Source organism: Phocoena phocoena, chromosome X, assembly GCF_963924675.1.
Source record: "Phocoena phocoena chromosome X, mPhoPho1.1, whole genome shotgun sequence".
Taxonomy (NCBI): domain Eukaryota; kingdom Metazoa; phylum Chordata; class Mammalia; order Artiodactyla; family Phocoenidae; genus Phocoena; species Phocoena phocoena.
Window position 1 is genome coordinate 87,449,469 of NC_089240.1, and position 22,393 is coordinate 87,471,861.

The 22,393-nt window shown below is 42.4% G+C and overlaps 1 protein-coding gene across 2 annotated transcripts; it reads left to right on the forward strand.

Moving 5' to 3' along the window:
- Positions 1 to 837: 837 nt before the first annotated feature.
- On the forward strand, positions 838 to 16,180 carry PLP1 (proteolipid protein 1). 2 transcript variants are annotated; one of them, XM_065900118.1, is made up of 7 exons: positions 838 to 999; positions 9,210 to 9,396; positions 10,119 to 10,380; positions 11,459 to 11,627; positions 12,059 to 12,132; positions 12,924 to 12,989; positions 14,071 to 16,180. In XM_065900118.1, exons 1-7 carry the CDS (start codon positions 996 to 998, stop codon positions 14,140 to 14,142), a joined length of 834 nt encoding a protein of 277 aa, XP_065756190.1. In that variant the 5' UTR covers positions 838 to 995; the 3' UTR covers positions 14,143 to 16,180. The 2 variants fall into 2 exon arrangements, with proteins under 2 accessions (XP_065756190.1, XP_065756191.1); XM_065900119.1 differs by having other exon boundaries at positions 875 to 999; positions 10,119 to 10,275; positions 14,071 to 15,336.
- The last annotated feature ends 6,213 nt before the right edge of the window (positions 16,181 to 22,393 follow it).

Consider the following 22,393-nt stretch of genomic DNA (forward strand, 5'->3'; position numbering starts at 1 on the left):
TCTCTGATGACACTATTCTCAGGGTGGGATATTAACTACCTAATTCCCAGATTGTGTTCTCGTGTCAAAGTCAATTACCTTCCATGGAAATCACCCACATCCCTAACTCTGACCTTTTCTTAAGCCTATTCTGTGAACCTGCGCAACAGGTCTTGCCCCGTCCCTGGGTCTCTGTTATCCTGTCTATAAAAATGATTACAATTCTAATTTTCTCCAGCTTGGTCAAAATCTGTTCGTGGAATCAACAGCTTGTGTTTTGTCCTCATTCAGTTGAAACTAAGAAGGATTTGGAGGAAATTATTTTAAAAGACAATTTTTCTTTTCTCTTGTGTTTCTGGAGCTGGGATGGCAGGGAAGGAACGCTTATTTTCCAAACGGTGGTGGGGAGAGTAATGGTGGATAGGGTCAAGGGCAGCTAGGAGTGAGGGGTGGGGTTGGGGCAGAGTTGGAAGGACTGGGAGATGGCATCTAGGTTTTAGACCCCGACTGCCTCGCCAGGGCTACTACCTTCCTGGCTTCTGACACTTGTGCTGCCCCATCCCACACCAAATAGATCCAAGGATCAGTTGGAGGCCTGCAGGACCTCTTTTTGTTTCCACGCCCAAACCACATTTCCAGATGTCTCTGCAGCAAAGTGAAATTCCACACAGGCAAGCCTTAGGGGGGGAAAAAAAAGAAAAAAAATGAGACAATTGGCAGTGAAAAGCAGAAAGAAGATGGAGGCCTTAGAGAAGGGTGTATCCCTGAGGAGGTGGGGACAAGGGGAGGAGAAGGGGAGGAGGAGAGGAGGAGGAAAGCGGGCCTGTCCCTTTAAGGGGGTTGGCTGTCAATCAGAAAGCCCTTTTCATTGCAGGAGAAGAGGACAAAGATACTCAGAGAGAAAAAGTAAAGGACCGAAGAAGGAGACTGGAGAGACCAAGATCCTTCCAGCTGAACAAAGCAGCCGCAAAGCAGACTAGCCAGCAGGCTACAATTGGAATCAGAGTCCCAAAGACATGGGTGAGTTTCAAAAACTTTAGCATGGAAGATTCAAGCCAAAGCACAGGAATTTGCAAGAACTTTGCGGTTCGGGGTTTCTAATGGTTGAAATGAGTTGTGTTTTGGCACCTGTTTTCTTTTTAATTCCTTAGCACGCAATTAAATTAACTCCTTTGCTGTACTGAGAATGATGCTTTATTGTCAAAGAACTCCAGCAGCACGTGGAGAGTCCCACAGGTCCTTGGAGAGAGTGCCCGGCGGGCTGGATGTGGTCATGTGTCCTCCTACCCCCTCACTTCCCTCTACCTTCTCTTTTCCCCTGGTTCCCAGGCCCTGGTAATGGCCCAGTCAGCTGACATCCCTGGTTTTGCTGGAGGAAACTAATGTTGGCTGGCCCTCAGCTGTTCAAAATAATTGCTTGCTTGATACAAAATTTGGACCCTGCTGGGCATCAGAAGGAAACTGGGAGAGATGGGCTCAGGCTTGGCCATGGCTGAGGAGGCCAATCTCAGGTTCAGGAAATGAAAGTAAAGTCCTCAATGGCTTTACCATAGGGAACGGATATGGGTAAGGGTGTGTGTGTGTGTGTGTGTGTGTGTGTGTGTGTGTGTGCATGCACATGTATGGGTGACCATATGTAGCAAATATTAAAGACTTAGCCTTCCTGAGGCCATGGCTCAGACTCTGAATCCTTGCTATGACAAGGAGGTTGATGGGACCTTAGGGCTCTTGCTGACTTGGTTGAGTACTGAGGGCTTCTCTGTAGAGAAGCTATGAGGTCTGAGGTCTGGTCTCTGGTCGTGTCTACTCAGAGCAAGGTGTGCAGAGCACAAGGGTCTTTGTCCACACAGGATGCCACAGAAACATGTAGACATTTCTCACATTTGGCAAAACAAGAGCAGCAGCTTGAATACATCCTAAATGAAATGAGAATCAACTGTCCTGAGTATTCACCATCAAATCTAATACTCAGAAGGCTCCAACAACATCCACGGAGATAGGTTTTCAATTATACTAAGCTGGTGTCAGACTTTAGGTTGTTTCATCCTGAAACACTGAGAGAGCTTTTTGAAGTGTGTATTCAGGCAGGATAATTAAGAGGGCAGAGAACTTGTCTAGAAGTTAACACAACCAGGTTTGAATTCCAGATCTGCCACTTATGAACTTCGTGACATTGGGTAGGTTGCTGTGAATTATCACTTCATCATCTGGAAAATGGGGATAACAATAACTGCTTTGTCTACTTTCAGGGTTATAAAAATCAAATAATAATGATGGGGGAGTCCTTTGAAAATGGGCAAGCTCTAGAACAATTGTAAATAATAATAATACCAATTATTATACAATAATGCATGTACAGGCTGACTCTTCTTTACAAAGGGTTTGGGCTTTCTTTGTATGTACTCTGTGCACTTGGGTAAGAATCATTTGTCCAATTGAGTGTGGCCAGGTGAGAAGTGAATGTTGGAGGAACTCAATTCCTGCCCTAGGTAACATCAAGAACCCTACCTAATATCAAGGCAGCTGATTGGGTAGCTTGTGAATTTAAAAAAGGAGAGGGAGTAAAGAAGGATGCTGAATATTACTTCCTTAGAGGATGAAAGCCCTGAGGAAAAGGCAGGAACAAATAAGGTGACCATAGGGATAGTTTCCTGTTATGGAGGCTGGATGATTTCCTTCAGGGGAGATTACCATAGTGAGGGCACAGTAGAGGTTGTGTATTGGATCCCAGATCCTGGGGGTGGGCCATACTTGGGCCAGGTGCACATGATGGAGTAGCCATTGAGTTCTCAGTTATTCAATGACAAAGTATCTCAAGTATTTTGTAAATAATAGACCATCTCCAGCAAGGTACTGAACTGCTACTACTTCTGACATGGAGTGTTTGCTGTTTAACTATTGTAGACAAATTATATCGTGGAATCTGGGATTGGAAGGAATTTAAGAAGCTGCCTGAGCTTATTCTCAATGCAGGATATTCCCTTCTACAACAGCCAATTAAACATTCCTACAGCTTCTTCTTAATCACCCCCAGGAACAGGGAGCTCACTACCTCAACCATACAGAATCCAGTAGGATTGGAAGTGAAGAGGAACAGGGAATTCAGTAGTGTCCACACAAAAGGTTTACGGGGGAAATGATAATTCATTAAAACTTGTCCTGACTTGGGAGAGGGATGTTCCAAATGAGTCTTTGGGATAACAATGGAACCGGAAAAGAGCCAAAGAGCAGTAGCTGATTATTCTCTGTTTAGTAACACAATGCCATTACTGAACAGCAAAACATCGGCTCCTGCAAAGCCTGATGTCTGAGAACAGTGGCTGTTACCCCAGTAACCAGACTATGATGCTTCCCTCCAAAGGTGGCTGTTTGCCGAGCAGAGTAGTTTTGGCTGGCTCAGAGTAAGTGAATGTAGCCTAGGCAAAAAGTGTGGAGGCAGAGCAGGGGTCCAGTTTTTTACAAAATGCCTGAAGACTATCTGAATCCCATCACGATGGCAAGAATGCTGCAAGAATGCCAGGAGCTAAAAAGAAAGCCGATTCAAACCAGCACATTCCCTTACCTTTCCTAGAGACACTGACCAAAATGATCATGGGTAGCCTTCACCACCCCACTCCTCACCTTGGCCCTGCAGAGCCAGAGGCGCTCTTGGAGAGCCAGGCAGATTGAAAGGTCTGGTCTGCTTCGAGGACCTTTTGCTCTGGCTCTGTGCTAGGAAATCCAACAATTTACTCAATAGCCTGACAACTGGAACTATGCTCTCAAATCTCTCTGAGTAGTAACAAGGCCCAAGAAACCCCTGGGAAATGGGTGGGAGGGGAAATATAGTCTCCAAGCCTATGAAGGCAGAACCCCAGCCAGTGGAATCTTTTTCCCTTGTTACCTTTTTGTGTATTAACTTAAATCCTTGAAAACCATCCCCAGGATTCCTGGTGCTGAAAGAAATCAACAGTAGAAATGCCCTCCTTGCCCACAGAACTTCAGGTCCAGAGAACATCAAGTCAGGGCAGTGACCTGATCAGGAAGGGTCACAGCAGCCATGGGAAGTGAACAGAGTAGCTTTCCCTTCCTTTCCCACTGTCAGGGCCTGCCCAGTGTCAAACTCACAGCAAAAGCTCAGCAAGTACTGATTGATTAATTCCTCCTTGGTTATTTTAAAATGGTCCTAAAGGTGATCGTTCAGTTCTGCACTGGCCTCTCAGCCTTCTGCCAGACAGGGCTCTGGAAAGGAGTCAGGGACATCCCGAGGAAGAGAACAAGGTTCCCTAGATCAGCTTCACACTGCAACCAAGGGGAGAGGAGGAAATGGTGGGAGACTAACCTAAGGAATAAGGTATGAAAACTGTTGTCTCTCAACTTAGTGCCAGGTGCTTCTCTTTAACCTTTCCAGAAGTGGGCAAGGCGAAGACAATGTGTCAGAGATAGAGTTTAACAATCCAGCCTCTATCCCAGTCTCCCAATGTTTGGGTATAAATTGGCATACATGTGTGCACATGTGTATCCATGCATGCATGCCTGTATGTGTGTGTTTGGGGAGGAGTAGGGAACATAGGACACAAGGTGGTCCAGATGCTGTTGCCATGGCAATAATAATACCTGTTCAAAGAGGAGCCTGAGATTCCTTTTATGTTTAACTCTGCATGACTTGACTATCTAGCAAGCTTGGATTCCCATGCCTCAGGGGCTACAGAGCCCCTTTCCAGCGCTTGAATGTGGTATAAGTGCTGATTTCGTGTAGGAAAGACAAGATTATAGGCAGGGCTTTGTCTGGTCAGGATAAGGCCAGAAGCAAAAGTCTTTGTCTCTGGCACCTCCTGTTGATTGTTCTTTTACTCCTAGAACCCACCCACTCATCCCCATCCATCCCCAGTACCAGTCACGGCTGCTCTAGCATCTTGGTCCTGTCAACTGTGATAGGTCCTGATCAAGGGAGCCTCTGTTCATGGGGTGAGGTTAAGGGGTGGGTTCTGGGAGGAGGGTAAGACTTTAGCTCAGATTAGAGACTTAGGGAGATGGGGCCAGTTTTTCACTCAATGAGCCTGCCTGTTGTTTAGCTCTATTGTATAGGGTTCTTCTATCTCTCCCTTTGTCAGCTGGATTCAAGGGACAGGCTGGGAATTGTGCAAGGCACAATTGGTCTCTTTCTACCATCCCTTTCCATGAAAGCCCTTCCTTTCCTCCCTTTGATGGGTTCCCAGATTCACACTAAATTTCCATCATGGAGCTTGTCCTTGAGGCGTGCCCAGGGCATGGGAAAGGAGGGAGGGCTTGGGAGCTTTTGGCTCCTGCTTAAAGAGACAGCATCAGGATCAATCCAGTCCCTTGGATAGACGAATCTGGATGAGTCACAGCAGTCCCGTTGATCCTTTTCAGACTCCTGTGAAGAGCATTAATGAGAAGGGCTTGAAGTTCTATCACAGATTGATTAGACTAGTTTGGGGAGTTCGCAGATATATCTAACCAACACTGAATATCTCCCCTTTGCTTACATTTTGCCCACAGGACTTGGTTATACACATTTTAACACTAGATTATAGGCAGCTTTGGTTTCTGATTCACAGACATGTTTGTTTTCCCCAATAAGACTGAAAGGTCTTTGAAGAAAGAGACTGGGCCTTATAATTCCCTTTTGTTTCCCATAGTGTCTAGCTTACTGCTAATATGCTTAATAATTGTACTGAATCCAATGAACAGAAATGAAAGGAAAACACCGGGGAAGGTTATTATTTTTCTTTATCACCTCTCAACAAAGTCAGGTGGTTTAATCCGATTCTGTTGCATTGGGTAATATTATTGCTATATAGTTCTTTTATGCCAGCTCCACCATGTTGCAGTCTATACTTAGCCTGGAAATGTGAGAATGTCCTTGCAAGAGCCAAGGAACTTCTTCAGAATCCCTCGCAGCCTTCCTGAATCAAACTGATATCTTTTCAACCGTGAAGTCTTCTGAAATGGAGACCCTCTGGCTTTAGGTTCACACATTCCCAAATCAAAGGGAACCCAATGGACCTTTCTCAGAATGTTCTGATTGTCAACTACTTTGATGACACAATTTCTTGCATGTTCTAAGTTTTTCCCAGTTGGAATCCAAAATTTGATTTTTTGCTTGGACTGACTGACTGAGATCCCTCACTTCTGCTGAACTTAAATGCCCCCAGAACAAACATTTCATTTCAATGTGAAAAGGTGGACACCTGATGCTTATGCTGATATTGTTGAACTGTTTACAGCTGAAGAGTGATAGATTTATCCAGGGCCATTTATTTCCAACTCCGTGTTAGAGACTCATTAAAGCCTATGCCCTTTTGTACCTTGCTTCGAGTGGCAGTGGAGCGGAAAAGGGGGTGCTAAGTTATTTGAGCGCTAAGAAAATGGAGGAAAAGTGGATGTAAGAAGAAAGAATATCAGTTGATGGTTCAGAGTTGCTCCCATGGCTTAGCCCTTTATCACCCAGTAAGAACAGTATATGTGATACTCTCTGGTTATTTGGATGATGCTTGAGGGATCAGATAGACTAAAGTGGCTTTTTTCCTCATCTTTACAACCCTGGAGGGGGCATCAGCTAAAACTTAGAGAGGAATTCTCTGTTTGGTTAGCAAGAGTTCAAGTTTCTCCATCCCTGCTCACACCTGCACCACCATTTTAGCCCTTTCCAGGGTGAGAAAGCTGGGGTGAGTGAGTGGGCACAAGACGGTCACTTGCTACGGACGATGACTCTCCTTACTCTGGGCTAAACAAACAGTTCTTCCATTGTTCCCTGGGTCTGATCCCCTCCCCACCCCCAGGCCTGCAGGCCCCTGCAGAATACCAATGAGGCTCCTGAGATCTCAGGGAAAAACAAGGCTTCTTTGTCCAGGGGAGCTATGGAGGGCTCTGTCCAAGCCTTGACCCTGTGCTGGGGAAAGAGGGAACAGTGGGGTCACTGACCTTCCCTTCCCCCACCCCTGGGCTTCAGAGACCTTCTTTACTAGAAGATTCTAAGAGTTTGGGGGTGGAGAAGAGTTGGATAGGCCGAGAAGGAAAATGTCAGCACTGTTTATTTCCAAGCTCCTTTTCTTGACTTACAGGATGCATCTAGTATCTTAACCTGTTGAGGAAGAGGAAGATGAGTTTCTGAATGTTTCCTGAGGACAATGAGCAATTTAAACTGCTATGGTTTTCTCTCTGGTATATACATGTGTTTATGTGAACATTTGCATTCATGCATGTGCCCCCGCCCTGGCACGTGTGTGCGCACGCGTACACCCCCTGTGGGCCAGCTCTAATGAAGCACTGCTTCCCACAGAGGCCAAATTTTTTGACAGCAGTGCTTCAGTTCTTAGAAAAGGGAGGAAATTCAGTTCTGCTGCAAATGTTAGCTACTTATTTTGCTTGGCTTGGGCTTCTGAGTCTTGTCTCTGGTGTGACATACAAGAATCTTTGAGGAAGTGGTTCTTTGAGTACCAAGGAAGGGCTGTCATTTTAGGGGACAGTGGGTAAGAGGACTCACTCATTCTGTGACTCTGAGAACAGAGATAAGTAAATGTCTCTGCCTCAACTTTCTCATGATAGAGATAATTTGGTCCTTCAAAATCTGTTCACATGGATGCAGTTCAGCCAGGCAAATCACCAGATGGTCAAGCACTCAGGTCTAAAAAGAAACTGTACTATTATTAAGAGGTTCAGGCAAAGGACTCCCCCAGTCCCTGGTACCCTGGAATAGACAAGCGAGCTTTGGATAAAATCCAAACCTAAAAATTAATACAATTTATTTGATTTGTGTAAGGAGTTCCAACATGCTTTTCCAAAATAGCAGCTTCTCAGCACATTTGCTGATTATTTGTGTGTACGTGTGTGTGTGTATGTATACACATGCATATTTTATATATGTGTATACTACATATATACACAAAAATACAAAAATAATTCATATGCCATATCTATATGATATGTGGATAGATAAAATCAGTGTATATATAACATTTTTCTGAAGAGTTTAACACTTTCATTTCTTCCACCTTTTGGGGATCTGGCCGAGAGGCCAGAGGGAGCCATCCTTTTCCCATCTAGTCAGTCATCTATTGGATATTTTTTAAGTTTCACTCCATGTGACATCTTAGAGCTCAGGGCTAGTACTTAGGGGCACCGCTGCTCTCAGAGCCTGTGACTTGCGTGCCTTTCCTGCTTCTCAGCCACACTGGCTTGGGGCCTGAGGTACAAGGTCTGGGGAATCTCAGGGACTCTTAGCACTTTAAGACACCTGTGTTCCCAGGCCCTGGTGTGTTTTGCCATTCCAGAAAGACGTTTCATGCTTTGTTGACTTTGTATAAAGTCTCTTTGTAGCTGTTTTGACAGAACTCCAGGGTAGGACTGAGGGTGGGGACATTGGCCAAACTGTAGTATTGGGGGACAAATCAGCCATGCAAAGTGTTCAAAAATCATTCAGCCTGCATTGTTTATTACTGAGAATAATAGTAATCCTCCCATTACCATTTCCCATCCTCTGCCAGTTCCCTCCTTTCCTTTGGACTGCTCTCCACACATCCAGACTAAGAAGAATCAAGCATTCCATGCAGCAAATACACACAACGTTCAGGAATACCCAGGAACATGGAATTTCCAAAGTTTCTTCACCTGGAATGCTGTTTAAGGCTCAAATGTTGTCTGAAAATATCAATATCTCTGGCCTACACTCACCCCTTCCTGGAATTCTAAGGGCATTTACTCTTTATAACCATTTACTTGGCTGCCTGGAATTGTTAGTTGAAAATATTAGGTCTACCTAGCTCATTCTCCTCAGTAGACAAACAAGTCCCCTGTGGCAGAGTCTATGTCTTTACGCCTTCACACTCCACATAATACCTAGCATAATGCTGGGTACATAGTAAGTACTCCATAAGAGTTGATAAATAATGAAAACAAATCAGAATGAGAAGAAAGGAGGGAATGATTGCATCATCTCTCTAGCCGGCTACCTGAATACTGACTGTTCAAAAACCCACTTACATTCTGGGAATTAAAGGTAAGGATTTATCTTCAAGAATGGAACAAAGTATAGTTTGGGGGGGTCAATCTCACATTCTAAAAGTCTAAGGTTCTAGACTCTCCTGCTTTTGGCCTCTGGGGTGACACCCCTCCCACCCCCTACCATCCGTGCATGTGAGCACAGGGCGTGGCTGGGCTGGTGGAGAGTGATGAGTGATGAGCTATGTATTGCCCATCCCTGACTGTTTACCCTCTTTTGTCCTCAGGCTTGTTAGAGTGCTGTGCGAGATGTCTCGTAGGGGCCCCCTTTGCTTCCCTGGTGGCCACTGGATTGTGTTTCTTTGGGGTGGCACTGTTCTGTGGCTGTGGACATGAAGCACTCACTGGCACAGAAAAGCTAATTGAGACCTATTTCTCCAAAAACTACCAGGACTATGAATATCTCATCAATGTGTAAGTACCTACTGTCCCCCACGAACCCTGTCTATCCTTGAGATACAGAACTCTTCAGTACCTTAGTGACTAGTAGGGGATTGGTGTGGGGACAGACAGGATTCCTGGATCTTCCTTCTGTGTGCAGGTTCTACCTGTGCCACATCTGAAGCCCTAAATGAAGGGAGAGTGCCACATTCAGAGGGGGAGTTCTGCCTGCCTGCCAGCCCACTCCTAACCACAGCCACCCCACCCTTGCTTTGTCCCACATGTTTTAATTTCTGCTAAGTAGGGTTAACACGGACAGAGTTGGAGCCTCTGAAGTGGTCCATATAAAGAACTCGGGGGAGGCACAATGACTAGACAGGGTGAGGCTGCTCAGGCACAGTACTAAGCCTCTCCTGTTCCTAGGGCAAGTTAGACTCCTCTTCTTTCATCCCTCTTCCTTCTTGCCTAGCTCCTCTCTACTCTCTCCTCTGAGGGAGCATCTCTGAAGGGTCAGGTCAAGGAGAGTAGTGCCCCGGTTCTTCAGGTTGCAGGGTAAACCAGGTGTTGGGGAGGAGCATCTTCTTTTACTTCGATGAAGATAAGGTAGAAGCAGAGAGGAAGAACCTAGTGATCCCTCTAAAGAATCCCTAGCCTTGTTTAGGTGCCCACTCAAGGGTCCAACTAACTTATGCAGCAAGGGAACTGGGTCCTCAATTCATTAGATTTTCTGGCTTTTTGTCTGTCTGTTAATGTAGGATCCATGCTTTCCAGTATGTCATCTATGGAACTGCCTCTTTCTTCTTCCTTTATGGGGCCCTCCTGCTGGCTGAGGGCTTCTACACCACCGGCGCAGTCAGGCAGATCTTTGGCGACTACAAGACCACCATCTGCGGCAAGGGCCTGAGTGCAACGGTAACAGGGGGCCAGAAGGGGAGGGGTTCCAGAGGCCAACATCAAGCTCATTCTTTGGAGCGGGTGTGTCATTGTTTGGGAAAATGGCTAGGACATCCCGACAAGGTGATCATCCTCAGGATTTTGTGGCAATAACAGGGGGTGGGGGACAACTGGGCGTGAGTCTGTGGCCTCACCCCCACCCAAGGCTGGGTCCTCTTTAGGGGCCTGGCTTTTGAGTGAGGACGTGATGGCTGCAGCCAAATGAGAAGGTCAGGAAGAACGTGGTGCCCAGCTGGCTTAGCCTCACTTTTTAAAAGTTCCCTAGAAAATTTCATCTCAAAAGGAAAAGCATGAGTTTCGTGGGATGCTTTGTTCAATCAGACCATTTCTAAGCCATCTGTTGGTACCCCTTTACTCCCCTCCTAGCTGGGACCACAACAAGAGTAGATCTGACTGCCCAAGAGTTTAAAATGCTACTCGTGGGATTGAGATGTAGGTAGGTACCTGATCTGAGAGGGAGGGTGGATCATAGAGATTAAGTAATTGACTCCAAGATGGAATCCATAATATTCTGGGATCCTACATTGTTGGAGGCCCCAGAGGGAGCTAGTGTAGATCTGCATATTTAATACTTTATCTTTGTTAGAGGGCTATCCATGCTTCCAGTGAGGTATACATTGGTTTCCAGCCTCTAGAGTTAAAGATCCTTTGGGGCATGAACATCTGTGGGTTGTGGTGATGTCTTTTGTGACTAGCAGTTGGCTTAGAAAGGTTTTGGGATCCGAAATTTAAATCTCTTATTGGCTTTGTTCAATAACTAGGGATCCAAAGTCCTTTGACAAAGAACATTTTCTAAGCTCAGCCTAAGGCATTTAAATGGCACGACTTTCTTTCAAGATCTCTTTTGATTTCTTCACACCTTATCTGCCCAAACAATCTCCTGAAGCCTCTCTAACCCAGGGGTCCTCCTCACTCCAACCCCCACCCATTCCCCCCACCCTCTGTCATATTTGGGGCCAGTTCTCTAGTAGATACTGCCAATGACATTTGGTAGCGGTGCCCTGCTTACTAATTTCATTTGGTGGAAATCCCTGGAACCTGGTTTCATGTCTGGTACATGCCATTCCAGGATCTCCTTGTTTATATTTCAATGTCTGCAGGCTGATGTTGATTTCTAACCACCCCATGTCAATTGTTTTAGTTTGTGGGCATCACCTATGCCCTGACCATTGTGTGGCTCCTGGTGTTTGCCTGCTCTGCTGTGCCTGTGTACATTTACTTCAACACTTGGACCACTTGCCAGTCTATTGCCACCCCCAGCAAGACCTCTGCCAGTATAGGCAGTCTCTGTGCTGATGCCAGAATGTATGGTGAGTTAAGGTGGCTTGGCTCCCCTACCCCCTATCGAAGCACTATATATTTGGTTCTTAGAGTAAGGAAGGTGGTAATTATGGGGAAAAATAAAAATATGGATGCTTGGATCTAGTTTGTTAATCCTTCTCATTGAAACTGGAGAGGTTTCTTCCCTGAGAAGGGAACTTCTTGGAGGTGGTGGGAGTTTTCTTGGCTCTTTGCACTGCTCTACCCCAGTTGACTGCTGTCCCCAACCCAGAAGCAGCACATTTCAATAACAAACAAAAAAATTTGCAACTGTTTTTTTGGGTAAATCTTTAGAAAAGAAGATCCTGATTGTCAGTAGGACCCAACTTTTCAGCCAGGATGATTAAAGATGGAAGAAGTGCTCCATATAGCCCCATAACTCTGTGAAGCTTACCTTGGTTGATATTTGTGTCTTACGTAGGTGTTCTCCCATGGAATGCCTTCCCTGGCAAGGTGTGTGGCTCCAACCTTCTGTCCATCTGCAAAACAGCTGAGGTGAGTGGGGCATTCGGTTATTTTACAGTGGAATGGCTAGTAACATAAAATTTCTACCCAACTTTGATTTTAAGGACCACAATTTCTTTTTGCTGGATTTTGAGTTAGCAAATTGCCTTCTATAAAATATTGCCTGAGCCAATGAGCATACATGGTAAAATATCTATTTTCCTTAAAGCTGCAGAGAAAGCCTTCCATTCTAAGACTTCCTCCCTTAAAAGAGAAATTTTTAGCTCTAGGTAAAGGTAGAGCTTAATGGCAAAATCCCCCAAGTGAAAATTTTCATTCTTTTACTTAAAAACCTTACCAAGAAAATGGGTTGTGCCCAGACATACGTAGGTTTTATAAAACACATTTAGTTTGGAACTTCTCAATCTCATTTAAAAAGAAAGTACATTTGAAAAAGGAAACACTGTATTGAGAATGGATATTATACACAAAGGAGGCAGGGGAATAAAAGTAAATCCTGAGGAACAAGGCAGTAAACTATTTCTTTGAAAGCAAAATGTTTTGGGATCCTGGGCACAACCCAGGGGAATCAGTTGATTATTTGGGAAGACCATACATACTATTTTATGAGTATTCTGTGTTCTGGGTGCTATGGGGTCAGGTGCTATGGTGTACATTGAAGAATGGGAGGCCTACACTCACGGATGTAACAACTTAGTTAGAGATGCCAAATTAACACACAGAAAGATATCAACACGTTCAGAAAGTTGCACTCATGATCCGCAGCAGAGTCTATTTCAGCTGTTGCAAGACCCAGTTCTCCCTTTTGCATTTTCTTACAGTTCCAAATGACCTTCCACCTGTTTATTGCTGCATTTGTGGGGGCCGCAGCAACACTGGTTTCCCTGGTGAGTTGTCTTTTAATGATCTTGGAAAATAAGTGGTCCTGGGATAGCTTGGGTACAGCTATGCTGAAAGGTAAAAAGAGGTAGATTCCTTCTAACCTTGAAGTGCTGGAGAAAAGCTGCTGGGCAGAGACAGCAGAGTGTAGAGACTGTGGCCTTCTACTTTGGGTTGGCAAGGCAGAAAATTTTCGGAAATGAGATAAGAACAAGCAAAGTGGTGTGAGGAAGAGGAAAGAGTCAAGAATAATAAGAGCATTTACAGAGCATGTAACATTGCCAGGTGCGTTGCAGTCAGAAATTATAGTTAATTCTCAACACATTCCGGTCAGATCGGTGACAAGAACACTGAGACCTTACTAAACATGATTCTTGGTAGCCTGGAATTCTATATACTGTAAATAGGAATCATCTTGGATGCTCTCCAAGGGATTTAGTTACTCTCTTGAAAATACTGGAAGGACCTCTTAACATTATTAGAATTGTTATTATGGATGGTGTTTCGGCTCAGTGTCAATGTAGTGCATTCATTGTTCAGATTAAGAACCCGGGGTACTGAAGGGTGAAGCAATTTATCTCCGGTCATTGAATAAGTGGTGATCAACCAAGGATCAGCTTGCAGCACTCCTGGCCCCCACCGCTGAGGCTTTTCTACGGAGTCGAGTTGTTCCTCATCTTGTGAAATAAATAGATGCATTAAGCAGGGGAAGGCTGTGATGCACGGTGTGGCTATGCGTCTACAGCAAGCACCCTATGAATCCAGGTCGCTCAGACACGTAAGATATGATGGCAGAGCCCAGTTAGTGTTCACTTTCCTGAGGAAAAGTCAGTGCTGGGCTGAGCAGAGGTGTGGGAAAATTCCTTGTCGAGTTGATTCTCTGGGCCTGGGCCATTGGAAGGAAATGTCTCAGAGAGGACTTCTAGTGAAGTTTACAGGGCAAAAGCTTGGATGTGCTGCTTTTTGCAGAACAGGAGTTTTTTTCTTTATTTAACTATGATTTTATTTCTACCCTTCCTCGTTCCCAAAAGGAGTGGAGGAGGGAGCCTTTTCTACTCTCACTCATATTCTCTCTTCTCTTACCTACAGCTCACCTTCATGATTGCTGCCACTTACAACTTTGCCGTCCTGAAACTCATGGGCCGAGGCACCAAGTTCTGATATCCTGTAGAAATTTTCCTTTCTCTAATAGCGAGGCTCTAACCACACAGCCTACAATGCTGCGTCTCCCATGTTAACTCTTTGCCTTTGCCACTGACTGGCCCTCTTCTTACTTGACGAGTGTAACAAGAAAGGAGAGTCTCGTGGTGATTAATGTCTCTCCGTGGACTCTCCCCTCTTACGTACCTCTTTTAGTCATTTTGCTTCATAACTGGTTCCTGCTAGAAATGGGAAATGCTTAAGATGGTGACTCCCCAACTGCAAGTCACAAAGAAATGGAGGCTCAATTCAATTTTCAAGCATCTCCTGAGGACCAGGAAGTGTTTTCTTCTCAAAGGGCACTTCCACTGATGGAAACAAAGTGGAAAGAAAGATGCTCAGGTAGAGAAAAGGGATGTACCTGGCCCCCTTGCCATTTTGGGGGCCAAATATATCCTCGTTGGTGTACAAAACCGAGAACTCATTCCTGTCTCCCTATTACCATTGAAGATAGAAGAAAAAAAGAATGCCAGCAAAACAATAAGAGCATTTGCCCAAATCTACCTATTGCAGCTGGGAGAAGGGGGTCAAAGCAAGGATCTTTCACCCATAGAAAGAGAGCACTGACCCCGATGGCAATGGACTATTTAAGCCCTAACTCAGCCAACCTTACTTACAGCATAAGGGAGCGTAGTGTCTGTGGAGACAAAGGGGGCACCTGGCCTTATACCTCGTTAGAGAAGAGAAACAAGGTGTTGTCAGCATTTTCTCACTCCCTTCTCCTTGATAACAGCTACCATGACAACCCTGTGGTTTCCAAGGAGCTGAGGATAGAGAGAAACTAGCTCATACGAAAAAAGACTGGCCTAAGGAGCAGCAGTTGCTAGAGGCTAACGGTGTGAACTGAGCCAGCCCTCTGGTAGACACAGGATAGATAACTCTTTGGATAGCATGTCTTCTTTCTGTTAATTAGTTGTGTACTTCGGCCTCTGTCATATCTTCACAATGGTGCTCTTTTCATGGGGTATTATCCATTCAGTCATAGCAGGTGATTTGAAGATCTTGATTTGTTTCAGAATGATGCACATTTCACATTTTTCAGTTTGTCTATCGCTTGTTCGGGGTTGTACCAGAAAGGTCTGGAGAATGATTCTTTGGTTATGATTCTTTAACAAATGAAAATTGGACATTAAAAAACGCAAATGATGTGTAAAATTGGCTAGTTATTGCATCTCTTGGGATTTTAGACCAATTATTCCGTCCTTTGCAGAAACAGATCTGGTGAATTTGAACCTCAATTTGAATAACCTATTTGATCATTCTTTCTAGCTAGCGGGAGATGATTTGATTTAGCAATGTTACCTTGGTGTATTAAAGAGTTAGGTTTAACATACAGGTTATTCTCTCCTGGTGCAGATCATATAACTGAATGCACCAGCCATCAGCTATTTAGTTGGTAAGCTTCCATGGAAAAGGAAAAGTGGAAAGAGTTTGAAATTCGAATAGCTCCCAGGTTTCAGTCTTCCCTTTCTGTGTTTGGGTTTTAACTTTGGGTTAAAAAATAAAAAGTTGATTTGTCTTTATTAAGGGAAAGATTTTATGGGTATGGCTGTATGTGGCTCTGTTGCTGTAAAGAGTCGTTTTGTTTTCTCCCCCAAAGTGGTTTCAACAACGTTTAAGGAGATGTAAGGTTTACAAAAAGACACTTGATATTTGCTTTCAGAACAGTATACAAGACAAGCTTCCAGACTGCATAGAGGGAGCAGATGGAAAAGGTTCTGTAAGAAACCAATCAAGATCAAGGAAAGTGGAGTAATCCATACCTTGTGTTTTGTTTTGATTTAATAACATAACAAATAACCAACCCTTCCCTGAAAACCTCCCATGCATACATACACACATATACACACATGAAGAGAGTTAATCAACTGAAAGTGTTTCCTTCATTTCTGATATAGAATTCCATTTTTAACACACATAAAGGATAAACTTTTAGAAACTTATCTTACAAAATGTATTTTATAAAATTAAAGAAAATAAAATTAAGAATGTTCTCAAACGCTGTGGCTTTTGATTGAATTGTTCTATTTAACCCTACAATAGCAACTCAAAATAATTGTACTTTTATTGTGCTTTGTTTAAGGAGCTTATTTATTTTTCAGGTCATACAAGTCATTCCCACAACAATTTTCTGAAATAAAGAGTAGATAAATCACTTCTATTTTTATAGCTGGAGGCACTAAGAAATAGAGGCAAATAAAGTACCCAAAGGAATCCAATAATCCAATAAATACGTATCTGAGCTTGGACTAGAACTCAACTCAGGTCTTGCTACCAACTCATTGCATTTTAAGGTTTCTTTTCTCTTAGAAGTTGGGTTTCAAAGTATTGTTCTACTAATTCAGAGTCAAGTATGGTTTCTTCTTTAATATGACAATGGTGCCCCAGCCCTGGTGTGTATAGGATTCAGTTATTGTTAACTTTTCTTGGAATTGTTGGTATATTCCAAAAATAACAGTGCTTCATACATGAATAATGCTTAGTTTTATCTGGAAAGTACTGGTTGAAAGGTTTAATGTAGGGGCAGAGCAGATATGGTAAGGGCAATGTGAATTTAAACAGTCTGTGGCAGGGCAGTGTTAAGATAAATTAGTGACACCTGCTACTCTAATGGCCAGCCCAGTAGCCCACTTGGGACACAGCATTAAATCCCTGTCACAATCCTAGGCTAGAATTTGACACTGTCAGACAGTAGGCACTCTAATGACCAGCCTAAAGAAAGCTGACTTAAAGTTAGCTGTCGATTCATTGTCCCGTAGTTGCAGATGGCAAGGAGCATGACCAGAGAGAAAGGAGAGTTTAGCTTGGGGGCAACAAGTCAGTCATCAGTTAAGGAGCTCCGTTCAAAGGTAGCTTCAATTTAATCTCCTGGTTTCTGCTTCACTGCAATTCATATTCTGCAAGCAAGGCTGGTTGGATGACTTTAAGACAAAGAGAATAAAAATATGACAAGGACTTATTTTTAGACACTGGCAAACAAGGACACAGCACTATATTTTGGAGAATTGATTCAGGGTGCTATAGAGTGATGTATTTTTGCCTCAGAGGAGTGGAAAACCAGTTCCCAAGAAAGCTGTGTTCTCCATCTGCCCTTATTTGGCTCTGCCCTCTGGGACCGATCTATAGATGGAGTTTCCAGGCTCTCAGAAGCTGAGAGTGTCTCCAGTCTGTCAATTGAGCCCTTTGTTCTTAGCTCTGCCACACACCATAAACCTCTTTTCTCTGAACTGAAAGAGTTCTCTTTGTGCTTAGATCAGCCAAAGATCAAGATGCAGCAGTATAAACAAGAAACATTTTCTTACAGCATCAGTTGTACTGCTTTTCCTATCTTCAGGGTCAGTACTGAGTGCAGTTATGCAGGGTGTGGAAGCTGCGGCTTTGGCCAGAGCAACATTCATTCATTCACTAATTCAGTCTACAAATATTTATTGGGCACTTACTAAGCTTTGTGCTAAACCCTGGGAGTTTCAAGTTTGGGGGTGATGTGGGTAGAAAGGGGATAAAGATATGATCTCAAGGGTCTCACTCAGCCTCAGCCATAGCGGAGAAGAGTTCCAGGGCGGAGCAGAGTGGAGGCAGGGAGCATGCGAGAAGCAGTCTGACCGGCTGACTGCAGTGGGCATCTGAATTCTCCCCTCAGTATGTGGGAGAGGTCGTGGTTAAGGGCCATGACTTCACGTGGCTCTGGCTTTCTAGGGCCCTGATAAAAACAAAACTTCAATTTAGAGTCCTGACAACTTGTGACTTGCTCTCTATGTCACCCTGCTCCTGGCCTTACATGTGACAGTATTTATGTACACACTGTCACAATGCATGTGCGTGCTTCCACCCACTCAGTCATCTTGGGAGTCAGAGGGCACACAGATCAGGATTTATATAAACACAGGCTATTCAGCCTGCCTTTTTTTCCCATCCAGGCTAAATCTGAGAAGCCATGAGGGTAATAATATAAGACACAAGGTACTTCTCTCTTTGATTTTTCATACTGTGAGCACAGATAGTGTGTCTATTTTGACATTCATGGTTAGCTTGATGAATATTAAGTAACAGAGGGAAGAAATATTCATTCTTTTTTTATTCCTCTTTTTCATTGTGGTAAAATATAGAGAAATCATATTTATTTTAACCATTTATAAATATGCAGTTCAGTGGCATTAAGTACAGTCACAGTGTTGTGTAACTATCACCACTGTCTATAACCAAAACCTTTTCATCATCCTCAACAAAAACTCTGTAACCATCAAACAGTAACAACCCCATTTTCCCTCCCACCAACCCTTGGTAACCTCTATTCTATTTTCTGTCTCTGTGAATTGGCCTATTCTAGGTACCTCGTGTAAGTGGAATCTGCAGTATTTGTCCTTCTATGTCTGGCTTATTGCACTAAACATAGTGTTTTCAAGGTTCATCCATGTTATAGCATGTAACAAAATGCCATTCCTTTTTTGGCTTAGTAAATCCCACTGTGTAAGAAATATTCATTCTTACATTTAAAAAAATCATACTTGGCCTTTTCTTACATCAATAAGCAGGTAAGGAGTTCAAGTCGACATCTATAAATTGGGAAAGATTTTCCATGTCCACTTTGAAGCAAGCAAAAAGCTTTTCACAATTTTTATTGTCCTGGAAACTTTGGTGTCTATGTGTTCCTGCTCTGGAACTCCTTGAATTGATCACAGTTATTCCAAATGAAAGAAAAGTAAGATAAAGTAATGAGTGTTTTCCACATCATGAAATAAGCAAAGGAAATCCAACCTTAACATTATTCAAACCTTCAACGAATATTTATTTAATAAATTCTCTGTGCCGAGTGTTATGCTAGATGATGGTAATACAGCTGTGACTAAAACAGAGACAGTCTCTGCCCTCAGAGAACTCAACTAAAGACAAAAAGGTTTAGGGAGGGAGACTGGAAGTGTGGTAAAGAATGAGACTAACATCCTATGACAGAAAAGGTGGAGAAAACAGAATCAGGGAGAAACTTGTACAGTCCAATGAGAAACAGAGTCAAGTAAAAGAAGATGGAGACATGTGACTCTGTGTCTAGAGAAAGAGGCCTGACATGCTATGGTATTTAGGGTTGAAAAATGTTAAAAGGACTTCTACTGTTTTGTTCACCAACATGGACAGTAGGCCAGCTCTGGGCTCTGAACGAACTATATTAATTGATACTCCATGTATTATGTGAAGCTCTACCTTTCAGACATGAAAAGGGAAAAACCACAAAGCTGGGTTCTGAGGGTTACAACATTAGAACCAAACAAGTGAGCTGATACTTGCAAATTTATAGGTGGCTCTAGTTTTCTTAATATTTTTTTCTGATTAAGTTCTTTTTTAAAAAACATTTATTTGAAATATAGTTGATGTACAGAGTAATATTATATAAGTTACACGTGTACAATATAGTGATTCACAATTTTTAAAGGTTATACTCCACTTATAGTTATTATAAAATATTGGTTAAATTCTCCGTGTTGTACAATATATCCTTGTAGTTTATTTTATACAGAATAGTTTGTACCTCTTAATCCCCTATCCCTATATTGCTCCTCCATACCCACCACTGGTAACCACTAGCTTGTTCTCTATATCTGTGAGTCTGCTTCTTTTTTGTTATATTTACTAGTTTGTTGTATTTTTTAGATCCCACATAAGTGATATCATACAGTATTTGTCTTTCTCTGTCTGACTTATTCCACTTAGCATAATGTTCTCCAAGTCCATCCATGTTGCTGCAAATGGCAAAATTTTGTTCTTTTTCATGGCTGAGTAGTATTCCATTGTATATATATACCACATCTTCTTTATCTATTCGTCTGTTGATAGACACTTAGGTTGCATCCATATCTTGACAATTGTAAATAATGCTGCTATGAACATAGGGGTGCATGTATTTTTTCAAGTTAGTGTTTCTGTTTTTTTCAGGTATATACCCAGGAGTGGAACTGCTGGGTCATATGGTAGCTCTATTTTTAGGTTTTTGAGAAACCTCCATACTGTTTTACACAGTGCCTACACCAATTTACAATCCCACCAACAGTGGATGAGGGTTCCATTTTCCCCACATCCTCACTAGGTAGCTCTAATTTTATTTGATGACTTGAGCTCACATGTAGAACAGCTTTAAAAAAAAGAAGGGAGTTGTGGCCCTTGCAATCAAAGCTCTCTTCCATGCCCGCAAATGTACTAGGTATGAATTTGGTGAAATCTTATTTGATTTAAAATGTGAAATCAGCCCACATTAACAAAAAATGCGAACATAAACGTAAACATTCTTCTGTTTGCAGATGATATTATTATCACAAGCTATGAGTGATCTTAGTAAACAAATGTCTCAGCTAATTATTTCTAGAAAGAAAGTTTACATATCAGTAAACAAATTTGTCATTTTCAGTAGATGCTCCCAACTTCTTGTTGGTAAATAGTGTCAATAATTCCATAAATCAAGCACTTGAGGATATATTCTGCAGCTAGTATATTTGGTAGGACACACAAGTAAATTACATTTCTTAAAGCCAGTGCTTTGGGTGCTTACTGAGTTTGTGGTGTGTGTGTGGGTGTGTGTTGTTTGTTTGTTTCTTTGCTTTTAGCAGCTGAGGTGGTTATAGCCACTTTCAAATACTTCTGGGTTAAAAATTTTTTTAATGTCATGTTTTATGACATGGGGTTTTGATGGCCTGTTTGTCTCAGTGTTAAAGAAGACACAAAATAACCATCTGAAAAGGATCTTGGCCCAGTCCACAGGCAGCCACACCTCCAACAATAATAGATACAGCCCTCTACAAAGTATTTTCGACGTCTTATATCATTTAACCCTCACATCAGTCCTATGAGGCAGCAGCAGGTATTATCCATCAGCTCCAGACTGGAGCAATGCACCATTACTGGTCACATCAGTTTGAATTTGAGAATGGCCAGTCTATCTCAGTTCAGCTGACTGCTAAAGTTGCAGAGCTGAGCTGCATCCAGGTGCTTGTCAGGGAGCAGAACATCAGTCATTACAGCTCAGTCCCTACCAGAAACTCCACTGAGAGAAATGGTAGTTATGAAGGACAACCTGCAGGGAGTGTAGTCCATTCATCCCCTAGTCATCTCCACATATTTTTGATTGTGCAATCCTATAGTAAAACATACCCACCTTCCCCCTGCCCCATGACCTTGCTGCTTCAAGTGTGGTCTGAGGACAAGCAATATCAGGATCAGCCAGGACCTAGTTAGAAATGTGGTATCTCAGGTCCTGCCCTAGAATTACTGAATCAGATGCCGAACTTTAACAAGATCTTAGAATGATGTGTGTACACACTAAAATTTGAGAAGATTTTCTGAATGCAATCATACAAAAAGGTATTAAAATGTATCAATATAATACACTTATCTTTTTTTTACTTGACCAGAAGAAACTTTAATAATTTACCAAAAGTAGAAAGTCAACAGACCACATTCTTCCATCATAATCCAATAAAACTAAGAATAAACAATGAAAAGTGGACCCAAAATGATTTTTTTATAAACTGAGGAATGTTTATAAGTAATCCCTTAACCAAATAAGAAATCATAACTAAAAAAATCCCCAAATTTTCTCAAATATAATAACAAAGAAAAGATTTCATTCCCGAAACTCCATACTGAATAACACTCTTTTTCAAACTTAGGTTTCTAGAAAATTGTATAGCTGTACACAATATTATATTTAATTTTGAGAAAAGACCCAAATCAAATGAACAAAGTATATAACCTCAGACATGAGAAAAAGGAAAACAAAGTAAAACAAATGAAAGCAGGAGGTAGGTATTAAGATAAAAGCTTATGTTGATTCACTAGAAAACAGAGAAAGAGTTGAAAATATAAATGAAACCAAAAGTTGGTATCTGAAAAGACTAATAGAATAGATATTTCCCTGCTGATTCTGATTAAATAAAAATAAAGAAGGCAACATTATACCATGTTAGTAACAAGAAAGGAGATACAAAGATGGAAGAGATTAAAAATATTAGAGATGATTATGTACAACAATCTGGCAATTTATTATAAAATCTTGAGAACACAGAATGTCTCCTCTTAAAATATAAAGTTCTGAAATGGACCCAAGAAGAGTTAGAAAACTGGAACAATCACAGAATAGACAGAAATAGTGATTACAGAACTGCTATTGAAAAGAAATGAGGCTCAAATGATCTCACAGCTGAGATCAATATAGTGGAACTGATACTAC